General features: G+C 40.8%; 1 protein-coding gene across 32 annotated transcripts in view; it reads left to right on the forward strand.

Annotated features, from left to right (window-relative positions):
* The window catches only part of DTNA (dystrobrevin alpha), a 215,476-nt gene that overhangs the window by 145,725 nt on the left and 51,908 nt on the right, over positions 1-17,843 (forward strand). For all 32 annotated transcript variants that reach the window (XM_052703253.1, XM_052703250.1, XM_052703252.1 and 29 more), the window contains 5 exons: positions 2,197-2,410; positions 7,742-7,827; positions 9,377-9,531; positions 14,913-15,018; positions 17,570-17,736. In XM_052703253.1, coding sequence (XP_052559213.1) covers positions 2,197-2,410; positions 7,742-7,827; positions 9,377-9,531; positions 14,913-15,018; positions 17,570-17,736 — 728 coding nt within the window. The remainder of the gene's footprint in view (positions 1-2,196; positions 2,411-7,741; positions 7,828-9,376; positions 9,532-14,912; positions 15,019-17,569; positions 17,737-17,843) is intronic.

The raw sequence follows: 17,843 nt of genomic DNA on the forward strand, positions 1-17,843 counted from the left end.
TCCAGGTTAGCCATCTGTGTGGGTATTTCTCCCTTTCTCCTATTCGTTATGCCTTGTCATTGCTGACACTGCCACCTCTCAGTGTAGCTGCAGCCCAGGTTTGACAGTTTGCACACAAACCCCAGCACCCCAGAACTACTGGTGGAAGCACCTTCTTCATCTCTTTTGTCTGTTACCAGAGGCCAATCTTATGGCATGCAGCAGCTGGACCCTGGTGGAAACTTCTCAGTCAACCTTTGCTTTCTGCCTATCATTTCCCCCATAGTAAGGCCACAGAATAAGTGCAACAGGGCCAGCCTCTTGCTGCGTCTTCCAGCGTATTGCTCTGTGTTTCTTTCTTTGCTACCTTATGCTGGTGACCCAGATTGGGAAATACATTAACTTCTCTCTTGGACCAGACAGTGGCTTGATTTTTGGTGATGACTTCTGTCCCCTGTCTAATCTGTTTACTGAGCCATGGTAAAGAAGCTTCCTAGCACGTTGTTATGTACAGCCTGTCTTCTCTAGGATTGTTCATCTCCTGTTTACTGAGATTACCTCAGTGGCAACTTGGCAGTGAAAACTGCTTGAATGGGAATGGCTACATTAACAGGATCTGAGTCTTACACTGGATTTGTTTTGGGGAATGTGTTCTTCTGAAAGATAGAAAGGATGAGTTCAGAGAGGCTGTGTTCACCCCCCTGCCTTCATTCAGGATGGCTCTCTGAAGACAATTTCCTGACAAGGTCAAGCAGACAAGGTGGGCTGTAGAAGCTTCCTTTTAGTATAAAGGTCAAGTAAGCAGTTAGTGTAACAATGGAACTACATCTTGCAATTTTTCCCAATTATTTGCTAGGGAGCAGCAAGAAGAAGGGGAAAAGTACCTTGTATAATGCCTGAGTAGTTGCTGCTGCTGTTGCCACTTGCCTGTATGCTCTGTGTTCCTCCTTGGGCTTGCAGCTTACATATGCAGTAGCAGGGCAATAGAGATGATATTTTTTTTCTCCTGAGGTAGAAGTAAAAAAAAACAATAATGGGCAAAATTCTAGACTAGGTAAACAGAGTCAGTGTAGTTTCATTTATCTAACTAGTGTTGGCTTACATTTCTCTGCCATCAGACCGTCATGTCACATTGCAGTCTGAGAGCTGCCTGCAAAGCAACTGAAAATATAATGATGAGGATTAGAACTCGTTTCTATCTGCGATAAAATGCATCTTCATCCAGATACAGGTAGCTCTCGATATGAAGACATATCACTATGCTAACTAATAAGAACTGTACAGTAGTTCCTCTGGTAAAAAGAAAGAATTTGCACCCTGAATCTCATGATTTATCTCTTATTGAAATTTTTAGGAAAGAAGGTAATACTTAAGATTAAAAAAAAAAAAAGATGATTTATTTTAGTTGTGTTTAAACTAAATCTAACTTTTGAATGACTGTGTTTCTTTTTGATTTTTGGTCCACCGCTTCAAGAATTGCCAATTTGCAGCAAGCCAGTCACACAGTCACTGTAACACTGCTATGCAAACAAGATCTCTGTTTGGATACAATATGAGGGCTGAGCAGAGATTGTCCTTTCAGCTGTCCTTGCAGGCAAAACCAACCCCTGTGAAATTCAGCCTAGATCAGGAGATCAAGAGAGAGATTTAACAAATCATTTGGAAAATATATTTAGAAGACCAAAATGTGACTTAGGGATCACTCATTACATGTTCTTTATTTATATGTAGTTTGTTTGCCCTGACTCAATTACAACTCTGTTTCTGTAAAATATTTTGCTTTCAGTTCAAATTGCTGAAAAGCATTTTCAAAATGTCAGTGTGTGTTAAGCACTTAGTATTCATAGGCTCTTCTGAAAAGCCCATATGCTATGCAAATTAATATCTAAGAGTAATTTCTGAATGGGTATCCATAGAGACGCCGTTCAGAAAAACTATTAGCGTGCGTTTTCCTTCCAGTGGTTTCAGTGAAATACAGATTTTTGCTTGAACACTTCATGCAACGAGGAGTGATTTCCTGAGCTGAAGTTGTACTCGTTGCAGATAGTGGTAACAGTATATGGTTTGTTTATTAATGGATTTGGTTTTTATTTGCTCTTCCCTCCACTAAGTTGAATTCTCGGTGATGGAAAATGCATACATTCATTTAATGTTTCCTGAAGCACCTCCTGCGTATCGTCTAGGAACGTGTCCCCCTGACTGTGTGTTGTCCCCTAGTGCACCTGGTGGACATTTGGAACGTGATAGAAGCCTTACGGGAAAATGCCCTCAACAACCTGGATCCCAGCATCGAACTGAACGTGGCTCGCCTAGAAGCTGTGATTTCAACTATTTTCTACCAGCTCAACAAACGGATGCCGACGACCCACCAGATCAATGTGGAGCAGTCCATCAGCTTACTGCTCAACTTCTTGCTAGCAGCCTTTGATCCGTAAGTCTGCTTTCATCCCCCACGGGCTTCCCTGCTTCCCTGACTGGTGAAAGGGTTTCGCTTGCTCTGAAAATATCTCTGGAAAACAATCCCACAAGCTATATTCTGACCCAAATAATGAGCGTGTGAATAGTGCTCACTAGGGAGAAAACCTAAAATTAAGGGCCTTTCCTTTCTGTTGAGCCAAATTCAGCACAAGCGTGTTTCCATCCAGTTTCTCCAATTTGTTCATGTCAAAGAGGAATTATCTACAGAAACAAATTCACATCCACTTCTAATTTATGTTGTTATTTATTGATGCACCAGTCTCTGACACCACTGCAATGACTGTGCGGCAGTGACAGGGGTTAATAGCTCATTATTTGGAAAGAGCTCAATTTACTGTGAGTTCTTGCAGCTGTAAGCATATTTTTTTTTCTGGCTCTTCCCAGTGCAGTATGATTTTGAGACCATGACAGAAATAGAATAATGACCAGGAGGTGAAACTGAAATTCTTGTTGTTTATTACTGTATGGGACCCATACCGCAAAAAGGACAGGTTCAAGGTAGAGTGAGCTGCTTGCTGTAGCAAGTGTACCTTGTGTACGTATTAGTTACTGAATGAGTAGACATCAGCCTGCATTGCTGTGTTCAAAGTCCTCAGGCCCACGTTACTGGAGAACAGCTGTTAAGTCTGCATATTGCCTATTGCCTCTTTATGGCAGTTCACCAGCTGCAAACATTGGCCGTGCTGCCCTTCTCCCCTCCCTCTTTCCAACCTCTCCCTCCATGGTCCCAGTGCTGGGTATAGAGGCTGGGTTTTGTGCACCTTTTGGAGGCAGCCCAGCCAGGCAGCTCAGTCACCATGGCAACGGGGAGAAAAAGTACTTGTTCCACATGACAGGGCTGCACCCAGCCTCCCCTCCGGTCCCTCTGAGGGAAAAACAAGAAGTCAATCAGTTGTAGAACTGTAGCCTTCAGGAATATTTTTTCCTTCTCAACAGCAGTAAGGCAGGGAACAAGCATTTTAATGTATGCCATTGAGGCTGTGACAAGAGCACAAAAGGACAAGGAAAATGGCCGGATGCACACATCGGTGCACGCCGCACGCAAACTGCTCCCCAGCTGACAAGCAGCAGCCCCAGGACCATGAGAGCAGGAACTATGATAACGTGCTTGTTTTGTAGCTCACCATGGTGGGGGGTGGAGTTGTCAGCTGGATGTCAAGGCCAGTCATAGCAAAATGGAGGATAGGGTTTAACTCCTCTGTACAGAAACAGAATGTGAGAGCAGGGTTTGGCTTCCCCTGAGCACAGCTTCCCACATGCTCTGTGATGACCTGGTTTGGGCTCCCAGAGGACCTGAGGAGGCTGTAGGCATCTCATCGTCCTCATGCTGCTGCCTTCAGGCAGGATACACAGGGTGCATTTCCTATGGCAGAGACAGACAGCGTCCTGAGGAAAATGCTCTTTGCCTTAGAACCTGAGGTGAGGACTGGCTGCACATAACCCTGTGCTGAATGCACCAAGCACTGTGTGTGTGGTTCATCTAATCACAAGGTTCAGGCACAGTCTGTGAGACCTAAGTTCAGGCTTCACAGACATCTGTGTCATCTAGATGTCTCTTTAATATGATGGGTGTTTGCCCACCTATTGCAAATATAGACATGAAAGTCAAACGTCTGATTCTCAAAACTGGTGTCAAAATCCTTTAGCATGACTCAGATGATTGATGTTTTGTTTTGAGTGTTTGTTTAGCAACCGCTTGTGGTGCAGATTTCCCTGATTCTGATGTGAGTAGCTCCTGCTCAGTAGAGGAGCGGAGTAGAGCTGTCTGCATTCCTAACTGCACTGATATGTGTTCATACATTGCATAAAGGGAGCTGTGAGGCTCTGGATGAAGTCTTTTTCTCCAATTTCTTCCTCTCTTATGGAGAAACTGGACAGTTAAACTAAATTGCCTGGAGTCTTGTCTGATGGAAAAAAAAATAGTCACTCCTAAAATAGTCCTGTTGTCTTTGACCTGAGTTCACTCCTGTTTTGTAGCCATGTTTTCAAGAAATGGCTGGCCTTTCCAAAATGCCAAATCCGAATTGTGAGGGATGTGTTTATTAACGAATAAGATCACATTTGATTCTATGTACACAGGCAGCAACAACAAACCCAAATCATAAAAAAAACACTCTGCTTTCTAAGGCTAAGACAACATAGCTCTTTCAGTATAAATGAGAAGTGATCACAGAGTGTTTTGGTGTCTGTGGCTATGCAGAACAAAGGCTGCTCCTGCTGTTCCAAGGGTAGTTTCAGAAGAGATTGCTCAGTTGCTCACGTTCTATTTGAAATGCGAAGGAAAGGAGTGGAGAAGTGGAGTCCATCACTTAGTGTATAAGAAAGGACCACAAGGGACAAGTCAATATGTGATTTAAAATCCAATATACCTCTAATTTATTCAACTCTGGTCAATATATACTGTCCCACATGACCATTCTGGCAGCCTGCTAGCAACAAGTTGAAGATCATCCAAGCATTATACATTGCTCCTTTTAATTATAGCCCACTTAAAATCTGGCAGGATTCTCTGCTCTTGTGCAAGGAGCATTCCACTTAATTTGCCCCTAGCATATGAAAGTTACTTGTTCCTGGTTTGCTATTTAATGTCACATGGAAACCGGGCTATAGTTTTGCTTCAAGGGCTCAGGTGATTAGCTGACTTTATGAAATAATAGCATACCTCATTCACTGGCACACAGATACTATACAACATGGCAAGTTCAAACCTCTCTGAAAAATTCATCCCAAGACATGTCAAAGCCCAGACAGCCAACTAGGTGAAATGTCAGCCTCATTCAATAAAGCAGTTCCTAAAAAGACTCGTATTAAGCAGACTGTAAGATAATCTGTTCTAGGTCATCTTCAGCATCTGCTCAGTATTGCAGTACAGCTGTTCTCCCTGCAAAGTTTAAGTGACAGGAACATCACAGATATTTCTGTCCCTTGACATGTTTGTCTCATGAATAGATCTGAGAGCTCTGAGCAATGAACAAACTAAATCTAATTGCAGGGGTTAGACTTCTGCAGAATAAAGAAGAAATAGTCATGCTTGGTTTTAATCAGACGTATATTAGAGCTTTATTGAGTTCAACATGTAGAAATGTTCAGTGCCTGTTTGGATATATAAATTCTTGCTTGATCATCCACTTGGAGCTATTAAGTGTAAAGCTGCCCTCTTGTCCATCTTTGCTAATCAGTGAAAGTGATGCAGTCAGACTGGATTTCATGGAGGAAGTCCTGCAAAAAGGAGCGTGACAGAGAATTGGCTGTTACGAATTTTTCTTTCCTAAATGAAAGAATGTTGCTTGGTTCCAATAATTTTGTCCTTGAAAACCATTTGTGAAAATCACAGAATCACCGAGGTTGAAAAAGCCCTCGGAGGTTGAAATTACAGCCTCTAACAATACTGCTTCTGTTGCCCTAATTTAGGTGGATGATAGGAAGTCCACAAGTACAGAAGTTTTGCTACTAGGAGTTGATGGAAAGTTGATCAGGCAGTGTGGGGACTTCCCTGCTATGGAGAGAGGCTGTCTTTTCCTCCAGCCACACAGTGAATGAAGAAAACTTCTGCTCTGCTCTGTGTCTAAAAGCATGTATTACTTTTTGCCCTTTTCCTCCCAGCTGCAGGAGATAATCTTACCTGACCATTGCTTTGTCTAAGTACTCTCCCATGCTGGTGCTAAGTGCGTGTCAGCTTCAGGGGCTGCCTTGGCCATCATTAATGCTCCCAACACTTTTCTGCAGGGAACTGAAGAGGAACTTCTGGAAGAGGGGTGCTTTATAAAGCCACAACATTTTCCGCCCTGTCCTGTTTCCACTAGCGAAATTTATATCTTCCTGCATTATTTGTTAGAGTTAGGGTAGTGTGGTTAGGTTGTGGTTGGACTTGAAGATCTTTAAGATCTTTTCCAACCTGGGCAATTCTATGATTCTATCCAGCTTAAAGCTTTGTTCAGTGGAGGGCTTCATGCTGCTGAGCCGCTGCTCCAGCATTGGCTTTTATGCCACAAACATGCAAGGCCCTGCTGCTGCCAGTCAAGGGAGTCTGCAGTGCTTAGCAATAGCTTAGGGCACTTCTGCATCTGACTGATACTGGCAAGTCTTAGGCTCCATTATCCTCTTTGTCCATCAGTCATATTTATTTATGCATGTGTGTGTGTGTATGTATGCACGCACATGCACGTATATATTTGGAGGGCTAATTGAATTTATACCGGGTCTAGTGATGCTTTTATGAATACAAATGACCGATACAAAACACAGTGTCAGAAGTTATCAACTCAAACTGAGAGATTGAAGAGATAAATGAAATCTTATTCTTTCTGTTCCTGTGTTCTGTACCATTTGAGTGTGGGAAACGCCAGTGGCTCTGGGATGGAGAGCTGATGGTGAATTGATGTGTCTGCCACTCAAGAGTATAATCCTGTTAGTAAACATAACTAAATTTACTGGGAAAAATATCTAAACCTGAAGCAGTTCCACATGGGCTTCATTTTTTGTTCAAATTTTCCATAGCTTCTTAATAACGCTATTGCTTTCACTTAGCATTTATTTTTCTTTAGCATAACAACTCTTTCCAAGGCAGGTAAAAACCTCATATAAAACACTGCAGAAAAAATATCCCAGAAGTCTGAAAGGTGTAATGCAAAAAAGGAGTGGAATGCAAAACGATCAAATTCTCAGCTGTAGCCACAATTTGTTAGCACAAATTAGAGTCTAACCATTGAAGAGTGGAAATGCAAAAAACTGGAATAGATTCTGAATGTCCTGTACTGGGATTTAATCTCAGGAAGCCAGGCACAATGTGCACAATGTGATGAACACAATGTGATGAAAAAGGAGATGTGCACCAAAGCCAGCACTAAAGAACATATTAAAGATTTACTTCTTAAATACTGAAGTAGTCAATTTATTTCTTTTTGTCTGCATTTCTTGTTGATTTTCTGACAAAAAGCACAATTTTAAAAAATGAACATAGCTGTAAAGCATGTAATAGCATTTAATGTGCTAAAACAAGCACATAACAAGAAGAGGGAAGCCATGAATTTGTCCTTCAGTACTGCTGTTGCATAAACAGCAGTAATGATGATCACCTTAATGCATAATGAGATAAATAGTTTAATACTGAGAGTCACATACATTGTGCATCATTTCTGAGGTCTTTACAGAGCAACATATTGATGTTTGCTCCTGCAAAACTTCAAAAGTCTTTGTGTGTGAATTTCCTTATAGTGTGTTTTACAATATGTCATGTGAATGATAAACATATTACAAAATATGTCTACTTTCTATCTTTGAACAGGGAAGGACATGGTAAAATTTCCGTTTTTGCAGTCAAAATGGCCTTGGCAACTCTTTGTGGAGGAAAGATAATGGACAAATTAAGATGTAAGTCTTTTGGGTCTTATTTTTTACCCATTAATCATTGTTTTATTTAGAGATACAATAGTACAGGCAGGGAGAAGGAGGAATTAGGGTAGGTTATGGTTTCATTGCTGGGTTTGGGATTTGCACTGTATGCACCTGCATGAAAATCCTGCTAAAAGTTTGGCTGAATGTCACAGAACATTTCATGTTTTTGAGACCACACTGCATATATTCAGGCTCTGATCAGTGAACATTTGATTTTTTTTCTTTGGGATGATTAAATGCAGAGTATAGTCAAGTGCCTCAAATGTTCATCATGAAGCATCATTTAGCAATTTCTTAGGCTTTTTTTTTTTAAAAAAAAAGAACATCTCATTTCACACTTAGAAGTACAATATATTTACTCACTATATTTCTTCCCATAGGGCACATATTAATTCCATCTATTCTGCAGAATGGATTCTCATTTCACAGGACTTACTTCAGTTTCCAATCAGCTAAGATACATTTTACACGCAGCAGCAAGGAAAAACTTCATGTTCAGTGATGTGATGTCTGTAATTCAGATCCAGAACAACATTTTCCAAACATTTTTACCAAGGGGTTAAGATTAACCTCCAGTTTCCTCTGAGCCTTCTACCACAGCCAAAGAAAATTGAATTTACAAACTGCTGTTGGTTAGAATAGGACAGTAGAAATTCCAGATGCAAATTTAGTCTTCCAGATTTGGTGCCATTTTTTTAGTATACAGTTTCTATGTAGAGATTCAAATACAGAGCCACTGTAAATTCAGCAGTGTTCTCTAGGCTGTTTTAAGGATAAGGAGCAGAGTGCATCCAGTGGAAGATTGGGGAATGATGTTAATTTTTCCAGTAGCAGTCTCAAGGTTCTGTCACCGGGATCTTCATTCCAGCTTCCTAGAAATGAAGCAGCTGACATCACAGCCTGGAAAATGATAGATATTGCTTAGTCAATGATCCCATGATTGGCTTAGGATCCTTTGAAACCAGAGGGAAAGTAGTGGCTGAGAAAACATAAACCTGCATCTCTGGAGCAATAAAACGATGTAATATTTTTCTACGAGAACAAAAAAGTTAAGCAGAGAAAAGAATAGAAAGGAATGTATTTGAAAGAGCTTCACTGTTTTGTGTGTCCAAAACAATGTTAATTAACTTAATGAGCTTGTTGTGAAGATTTAAATTTGACAGGGTAAGCTGGCAGTAGGAAAAAAGCTGATGTTGCGTATCTTGTCAAATTAGATCCTTCTTATCTGATTAAATTGCTGCCTCATGTCATGCATCAGATTCCACTTAGAAGATGACCACACACAATGAAAAAAAAAGCAGGAATATTTTCATATCAATATCAGCTTCTTTTTTATATGTAAATCATTCTCTTTGTATTCTACTGAGTAGGATTATAATTAAAAATGCGGTAATAGTGACTGTTTCCATAAGCAGAACATGTTGTTCAGCACTTCTTTTTCAGATCAGATAATACTGAATTAGGAGCAAATTTGAAGCTCAAACTGAAATTGCTGTGTCTTTTTCTTGTCTTTTTTTCTCCTCAGATATATTCTCAATGATTTCAGACTCCAGTGGAGTGATGGTTTATGGCAAATACGACTTGTTTCTGCGGGAAGTTCTCAAGCTGCCCACAGCTGTTTTCGAAGGGCCTTCATTCGGTTATACTGAGCAATCAGCAAAATCTTGTTTCTCACAACAGGTAAATGAAGAACTAGTGTCCTCAACACAGGCTTTCAGTCACACCTCAGAGCAGGCTGAGGCTTTCCTCCTTTCTTACGTAGAGGAACACATGGCTGGATGGAGATTCAGTTTGCTTATTGCTGGCATGCAGGTTAGCTACACATAGTGGGAATCTAGTCTCTGTAGGTTCCCTACATAGTCACCAAGGAGGGAGCAGCTTTGCCAAAAAGTAATTCAGAGAAGGAGACCCTGTAGAGACTGAATTCCTAATCTAATCACTGAAGTTAAGTGCAAACTCCTATGTAATGTGAATACCCCAAGACATGCTGTCTCCCACTGCAGTTAGTTGTTGTTGCTGCAACATATGTGAAACTTTAGCTTCACCATACAACTCTCATCAGAAAATCAAACTACATGCTTTCCAAGTGACGATGTGCACACACAAAAAGTTTACAAGGGTGTAGAAGTATTTGCCTTCAGCATTTATTGAAAATGGAATTCTGTAGGTACTAGAAAGTCCCTAGTCCCATACAGATACTATCAGGAAAACAGTGAGGTTATCCTGAAGAGAGCACAAGATTTGCCACACTTCACCAGGTTGTGTAGGCACACTGAATACACCACTTTGGCAGCAGCTAAAATCAAACTCTTATTTCCCATAATTGGGGCTGGGTATCCACTTCTCCAATAGAGTGGAAGGAGAGAGATCCTCTGGCACTTGCTATACAGCACACTGAGTAATGCCATAAATCTAGCATAAGGCAAAATGCTGAAACTAGGAAAATGTTAGAAATAAAATGTTATTTTCTTTGGTTACATTCATTACTAAAGTGTAACTGAATGCTGTTGAACAAATGGAGCAGGAATAGTGTCATTTCCATGCAAAACAGTCTCGTTTTTTATTTTCCTTCAGTTTCATCACTAATCAGTAGGCTCTCCAGTAAACTGAAAGACATTGTTGAAATTCGTTTATTGAATCATCTCCCAAATGATTTTAAATGGTAATGCTTGCATATGTGAAAATAGTCTTGTTTCACAGTGGGAGATTTAGAACAGCACTTCATATTGTCTTGAAGAATAGGAAAGTGACTTTTGGTAGTTTTGATGTAAAATAATAAAAAAGTGCTCTTGCATGGCAACAGAGCATTCAAGCTTTGAACATTGAACATGATACTATGAAGATCAAAAATTAGTTTCTTCTTTTTCCTTATATTGTAATTTAGGCCTCGTTTTCTATTCAAGCAGCCATGAGGGCAATGGGGCTTTCATTGACACTGCATCCAAATAAGAGTGGACCACGCATATTAAGCTACCCTGAGAAAGATAGATCACAGAATCACAGAACTGTGGGGGTTGGAAGGGACCTCCAGAGATCATCGAGTCCAACCCCCCTGCCAAAGCAGGTTCCCTACAGCAGGTCACACAAGTAGGCATCCAGGCAGGTCTTGAACATCTCCAGAGAAGGAGACTCCACCACCTCCCTGGGCAGCCTGTTCCAGATCCTCCAAACAGTCATTAGAAGGTTTAGTTCCAGACTAAACAGACTCCATTTAAAGCCACCAAGAGTTAGGTCTCTGAGTAATGTCAGTACGAAGTGGATTTACTAAGTCTGCATCTCTGAACAGCCAGGTGTTCTTGTAAATCTAGTCCAGTAATTCACTTATGTTCACTCTATGCAGTTCTCATTCAGTCATCACTAGGAATGAACAGGAGTTTTGAAATGTGAGTCTCAGCAATGTATCCATGTGACACTGTGATAAATGGTAGCCACAGTCTTTGTCACACCAAAGGTCATTCTTTCACCATCTCATATTACACTTAGTGTACCTGGGGATAAGTTCAACATTCTTTCTGTTGCTTTAAGCATTCCTGAACTTCAGATATTTTTTCTATTGTAGCTAATAAGCTATATAAGTAGAAACAATTACCATTTATTTTTAAGCAATGAATGTTTGCATGTATTAGTAGCATATGTTATATTCAGTATTGTTTTTAAAGTTTTGAGTGAGGGAGTTTGATTTTACGCCCACTAGGTTGTATATCCAAGGAGATCAATGTATTAACATGTTCACCCTGATATTCCAATACATTTTTGCTGTATTTGTTTTTTTTCCTTTTTTTTTTTTTTGTTATATAGTTGTGTGTTTCAAAATACCACTTTCCTGAGCAAACCTGATCATTTCACTAAGAACATGATTAGGTTGAACTATTAATTTGAAAAAAAAATTCTTAGAATGTTATTGCAGAAATGACCCTCCTATTCTATATTTTTTTTCATGAGCCAACCAGTGCAGCAACCAAGGGGAACACTAAGCTTCAGCTACTGGAATATCATGTGGTAGTTAAGAAATTCAGGCTTAGCATTCAGCACAGACCGGCTTCAAGATTACCACTTCTGGTTAAAGTTATAATAATAAATCAGACTCATCTTCGAAAACAGTTTTTAAGTGCCTTCCAAACAGTTTGATGTTTTTCCTTGCAGTACATACAACACTGCAAAAAAATACAGTCCTCGATCATCTCCTTATTGTCTAAAAAAATTGAGATGGCAGATTTCAAACAATATGAATGTTTTCATATTTTTATCCACAGCTAGGAAGTTACATTGATGGTATGATGGCTGTCTCTGAACATTTTTGTGTAAAAAATAATTGGTATTTTGTTTATTCGTAGAAACACACATCTAATTCTTAGCGTAGACCTTGCCTTCCCTAGGTCAGAGCATTCAGGTGTATTATTGACTCAGTACACCTATTCTGCTGTAGAAGAGAGACCTCACACACATTTACATGAGTCATCTTTTTTTTTCCATAGTACTTCAATGCATTTTGTGCCTGTTTACTTCTAGCCGTTCTCCCCACGCCCCCAGAGTGATAATGCAGGGGACAGGGGTGCTCAGTTAGCCACTTCCATTTGTTCTCATCTTGATCTACCAGAAGCAGCTCAACCCCATAATAAGCAGATTCCTACATGTCGTGGGAATAAAAAAATTCTGGGAATAATCTTCTGCTTGTGATGCCAAATCCATTTCATTTTGCCTCTGAAAGGAATTTACCTATTGCAGAAATGCTTATTTCTTCTCCATTGTACTCATTCATTTGATTAAACCATGTGCATTCCTCTGTCTTTAAACCACTGCTAGAGGGAATGACTGATCAAAATAGAAACAGCATTTCCTCATCAGCAAATTTATGGAATTTATGGAAATGCCAAGCAGAGGAAATGATTTAGTGTTTCAGAATGTGGATCTGTGGCTCAAAAAGGAGTTTGGTTTTTTTTTTTGTATTTTACCACTTTCCCCCATGGGTAGGATTAATGTGATATTACATTGTATTCGTGTTAAAAAGTGCTATGATGCTAAAAGCATATTTTTTAATTTCTCTTTTTATACCAAACTAAAAAAAAAAATAGGCACTAACTTCATTTTCTTATCACTTGGCTAAGTGTTATTCCACAAATCCAGACTCCATCTGCATGTGATATATATTTAGAAAACAACTTTCTCTTTTTATTCTCCTAGCAGCTGATAAAAACTGCAGAAGGAAGCATGTCTTCTAGAATGTATGGAAATTGTTCTGCCGGTGCCCTTTCAAGGGCCACTGCTCTCTCTAATGCATAAAACCAGTGATCATCAGAAGAATGATGATCTCCATACGGCTCCTCCAGGCCATAAAGCTGTCGGTGAAGCTAACTTGTTTTAGTTGCCACTGTTTGAAATTATAGTTGCATGCAAAAGCTGTATCTGTTGTGGAAGAGCTGTTCTTGTCTCCCCATCTATTTGCTTGCTTAGAACACTTGTGGATGCACTGTCAACGTACCTCCCAGCAAGAGCAGAGAGGAGACAGGTTCTGCTTGGCCCTACAGCTGAGGCATTGGAGGACCCCGTTATTCCCTGATTTGTTCATCCACTTTGGGGAGGTCATCCATACAACAAGCAGGTGGTACCTAAGGTGATAGCGCATTGACATAGGCTGGCTTGGGGGACTGGCAGAGCTTTAATTACCCTTACTAGACTGTATGTTTGGACTTTCATACTGCAAGCATGGCAGGGAAAAGGCTGTATTTCATTAAGAGTTAAATCTCATATTCCAGCTACTTGTGTTCTTTAAAGAATCAAGACTGTTTTCACAAATAGCCTAAGGTATTTTCTCTTGTCTTAGGGATAGAAACCCTTATATATTTCCCAATATCTTGCAATATTTCAACCTCGAGCTTGCTCCAGAGTGCAGAGTTTTCCACTGATCGCTCAGTGTAGAAGACAAATATTGATTTTCTTTACATCTCACAGCAATTGTATCTAAGTGCAGCTGAGGCACTCCATCTGAAAATTTCAACTCCTAAAAGCACTCCACTACGCATGAAGGTAATATACGTCATTGCATAGCTGCTGTTGTCCTTTCTGATGAGGATTACCACCCTTCTCCAGCAAGTTAAGGCTGTGCTTACTCAATCAAATATGAAAACTTAGCAATCACTTTGGATTTGGAATGCCACTTAAACACGTATGTTTATAAATTACACCTGCACATATTCTCAAGAGGACTCAATATTTTTTATCTTAATCTTATTTTAAAGGAAGGCTCGGTTTCTGATTTCTTAAGGACTCTCTCTCTTGGACCAACCAGTAACTGTGTACTTTAGTACTCATTCTATAGCTAATGTACTACATAGGAAAGTGAAAGGACTTATGGAAGAGATATCTGAAGCTGAAATATCACCTGTAGGTCTGAAAAAACTACTGAACTAAGGTTTGTGTGACTCCAGACATCTAAGAAACTTAAGGCCTGATACTGGATTGTTAAATCAACAAGGATATTTTGGAGTTGAAATCTCTTTGAAAGATAGAGTGGTGTAGTGCTTATAGGTATAGAGAGTTAATGTTTTCATGGTCAGAGCTCTCGCACAGCCACTTACCATGGCCCAAAGGCTATGACACAATCTGCTGTGATGATCTGCCCATATCTTATGTTGTTTTCTGAACTTATACTCCCTTGTAATTTTTTTTTTTCTTTGTTGGACTATCATCCATTCTTTGCTGACTGTTAGCTATGCACAGCGATACCCTACATTCATTTGTATTTTTAGAGGGTTCTCAAAACATGTGAGAATGGAACTGTGAATTTTATTCACAAAGGATCTTCAGGGGATGACTTTAGAAGACTCTTCTAATAAGTGGGAACTAGGAATCTCCAACGCAGCCTCATGAAAGTCATTAGTAATACAAATTCTGACTCCTAAAAATAATCCATGTTTCCTAGTGTCAATTGTCTTTTTCAGTAGACCAAGGTTACAAGAGTGTCTGAAGCTTGTTCCCAAGTGTTTCTCTAAGAACACGATATAATCGTGTTGATACATCTGATTACTGATTCTTTGTGCATGTTTGTTTTCTTATTTGAGCAGAAAAAAGTCACGTTAAACACTTTCTTGGATACTCTCATGTCTGATCCGCCGCCACAGTGTCTGGTGTGGTTACCACTTCTGCATCGGCTGGCAAATGTGGAAAATGGTAAGTAAGAGCTGTTGACAAAAAAAAACACTACTAGAGTAAGCTTCTGTGGGAGGATTTTCTCACTCTGTGGTTGATTTCATAGGAGCTACTGTACTGTGTTCATTAATTCCATGTGCTATTTTTACAGTTACTGGTAAAATACTTGAAGAATCCTGTTGGTCCTTCAGCCAGAAACAGGCTACTCTACTTGCTTTAGCAAGGGGCTTGGACTAGTTGATCTCCAGAGGTTCCTTTCAACCCCTAAAGTCCTGTGATTTTGTGGAGATGTTTTGCTGTGCTCTGGAAATTATCCTGATCTTGTCCACTCCTCCTGTGCTCTGGATAAGCAAAGGATGATAGGATTTGATCCATTCACATACTTCAAGGCCACAGCTTTTATTAGCTGTGACATATGGCAGTAGTGGAGGAACATCTTGGCAGTTTCTGTTCATGTGATATTCTTGGCAGCAGAAGGGCAGTGCAGTGCAGAATACCAAGAGGCCTATGCTGCCAGGCAATATACTATGAAAAGGAGCAAGGAAGTTGCAGATTCATCCTTACGTTTTTGGGGTTTTTTTTGCCTGGAAGATGAGGATTAACTGTCAGATGGCTCTTTTTCCATAAAGGATTGTCCTTCCCCAAAATGAGTAGATGACAGACGTTAAGACAGGAAAGGGTCCTGAAGATTGGCTACTTTGGTTATTGCGTTGAACACATTGCTTATCTCTGGACAGAAACGTCTGTCAGACTTAAAACTCATTGAGCACCTTGGCAATAGTCCATGCTCACAAATGAGGAGTCCTCCAGCCGAACCCTTCATATATGATTTCTCTAGGACACAGTGCTGCCATGGTGAAAGTGCAGAGGCAGAACTGGAGAACTGCCTTCTCATTTCAGTGAGCAGCCACTAAATTGCACCCCACAAACTGTACAGTTCCTCATGTGCTTCTGGAAGAGTTTCTCAGCTCCAAACCAACATGCTGCTGCTGTCCAGAATGACCAACACTGCCAATATAAAATAGACCAAAAAAAGACAATACAAGGAATGCCTGTCATGTTTAGGTGTACTTGTTCTTAGTAAAGGGGCATTTCTTGCCCACTGGCATCAGGACACAATCATGCTGACAGGCATTATTCCAGTACTGTTAAACCTAGAAAAAGGGAAATGTAGAGGAAGAAGAAGTTTATACTAAAACAAAATCCACGTTAAAATACTAATTATGCTTTATAAATAGATTTTTTGTAAATAATTTTTCAGCCCAGTGTTTTGCCTCTGAAGTTGCTATGTAAGGGGATTGTTGAATATTCCTGTTCCTGCTTCTCAGAATGTTTGCCTCTAGCATAACTGAAGCTTTGAGACAGTGCAGGGGTGAAGAAGCAAGGCTCAGAAAGCAGAACAAATCATATATATACTCACAGTGTTGGGAAATAAAAGTATTTGTCATGTATTTCTCACAAGTAAACGAGCCTGAAGGAAGTTGAGATCTCCAGCCATTTTGGTGATAACAAGAGACAGAGGACTTTGTACATCTTCTTGTACTAATTCCCCTTTCCACTTAAAGGCATGAAGGTGGATGAGGTGACAGTCTTAAATCCTCCTTGGCTACAGAGCCAGCAGACAACCCCACCTTCCTCCAGTCTTTGTCATCCCTCAGCTTCCTCCTGCTCTCCTCATCCATCCCTGTCCCTTATTGGCTTTGCACCGTTTCCCAGCCTTGAGCACAAACCCTTCCTGCTGCGAAATTCTGGCAAGGAAATGAAACGCTGACATACTTAGACTGGTCTAAATCCTCCCAGACTGAACCTCAGGAGGGAAGAGCAGGTGTTTGGTTAGAAAGAGAAGTACAGTGTCTTATGGTAAGTATGACACATGGTGCAGTGAGGAGAGAACACACATAGCAGAAGTGCCAGGAGAGGGGTTCAGAATGTCCTGACTGGTGCCTTAGTGTGCTCAGTGCTTGAATCCTCATTTCTGCCTGCTTCTGAGAGGAGCAGAGAGCAGGACCAAGCTGGTCCCTTCAATGGCCACATTTCCAAAATAAGACATCCAAAGCCAATTCTGTATGCCTAAGTGACATCAGCTGTACAGACGAGACAGAGGTAATAAGGGGCAACTTTATGCCTGAAGACACTGCTGTGCTTGAAGTAACTGGGCAGTGAGCCTGACATATTCTCTGGGACCCATTGCTGTACCTCCTGATGGCACAGCAAAACATTCAGCTTCCCGCAGCAGTGTAGCCGAAGGCTGCAGGGGATTATCTCACTTGTGTATTTCCTCTACATTCTCTTAGATACAGTTTGAATGTATTTCTTTCTGATGCAAGCAGAGACACAGGTATCTGTCCAGCAAAAGTCAGAGGCTTCGGGCTCACGGCTCAGGCCAGATTCATGGAAGGGCACATGAATTTTTGTACATAGAGCTCAATGGGTCAGAGCACAGACAGCACCTGATGTCACAGATTCCTAGGGAAAAAAAAAAAGATTCACTCTTCCATTCAGAGATTTTTCGCATCAGCTTTTTCTTGGGTTCCTCTGCTTGGGTTTAAAGCTTGGCGTCTCTCTCCCACAGTCTTCCATCCTGTTGAGTGTTCCTACTGCCACAGCGAGAGCATGATGGGGTTCCGCTACCGCTGCCAGCAATGCCACAATTACCAGCTCTGTCAGGACTGCTTCTGGAGAGGCCATGCCAGCGGTTCCCACAGCAACCAGCACCAAATGAAAGAGTACACGTCATGGGTAAGGGGAGGCTTGTGCCTGGCCGCGGGCGCTTTGCCTTGGGTGGGGGCTCCCGGCAGGGACTGCCGGTTGGGATCAGCAGCCTGTCGGGGAAGTTGCACCCAGGG

Source organism: Tympanuchus pallidicinctus, unplaced genomic scaffold (assembly GCF_026119805.1).
Source record: "Tympanuchus pallidicinctus isolate F22 unplaced genomic scaffold, pur_lepc_1.0 scaffold5, whole genome shotgun sequence".
NCBI classification, from domain to species: Eukaryota; Metazoa; Chordata; class Aves; order Galliformes; family Phasianidae; genus Tympanuchus; species Tympanuchus pallidicinctus.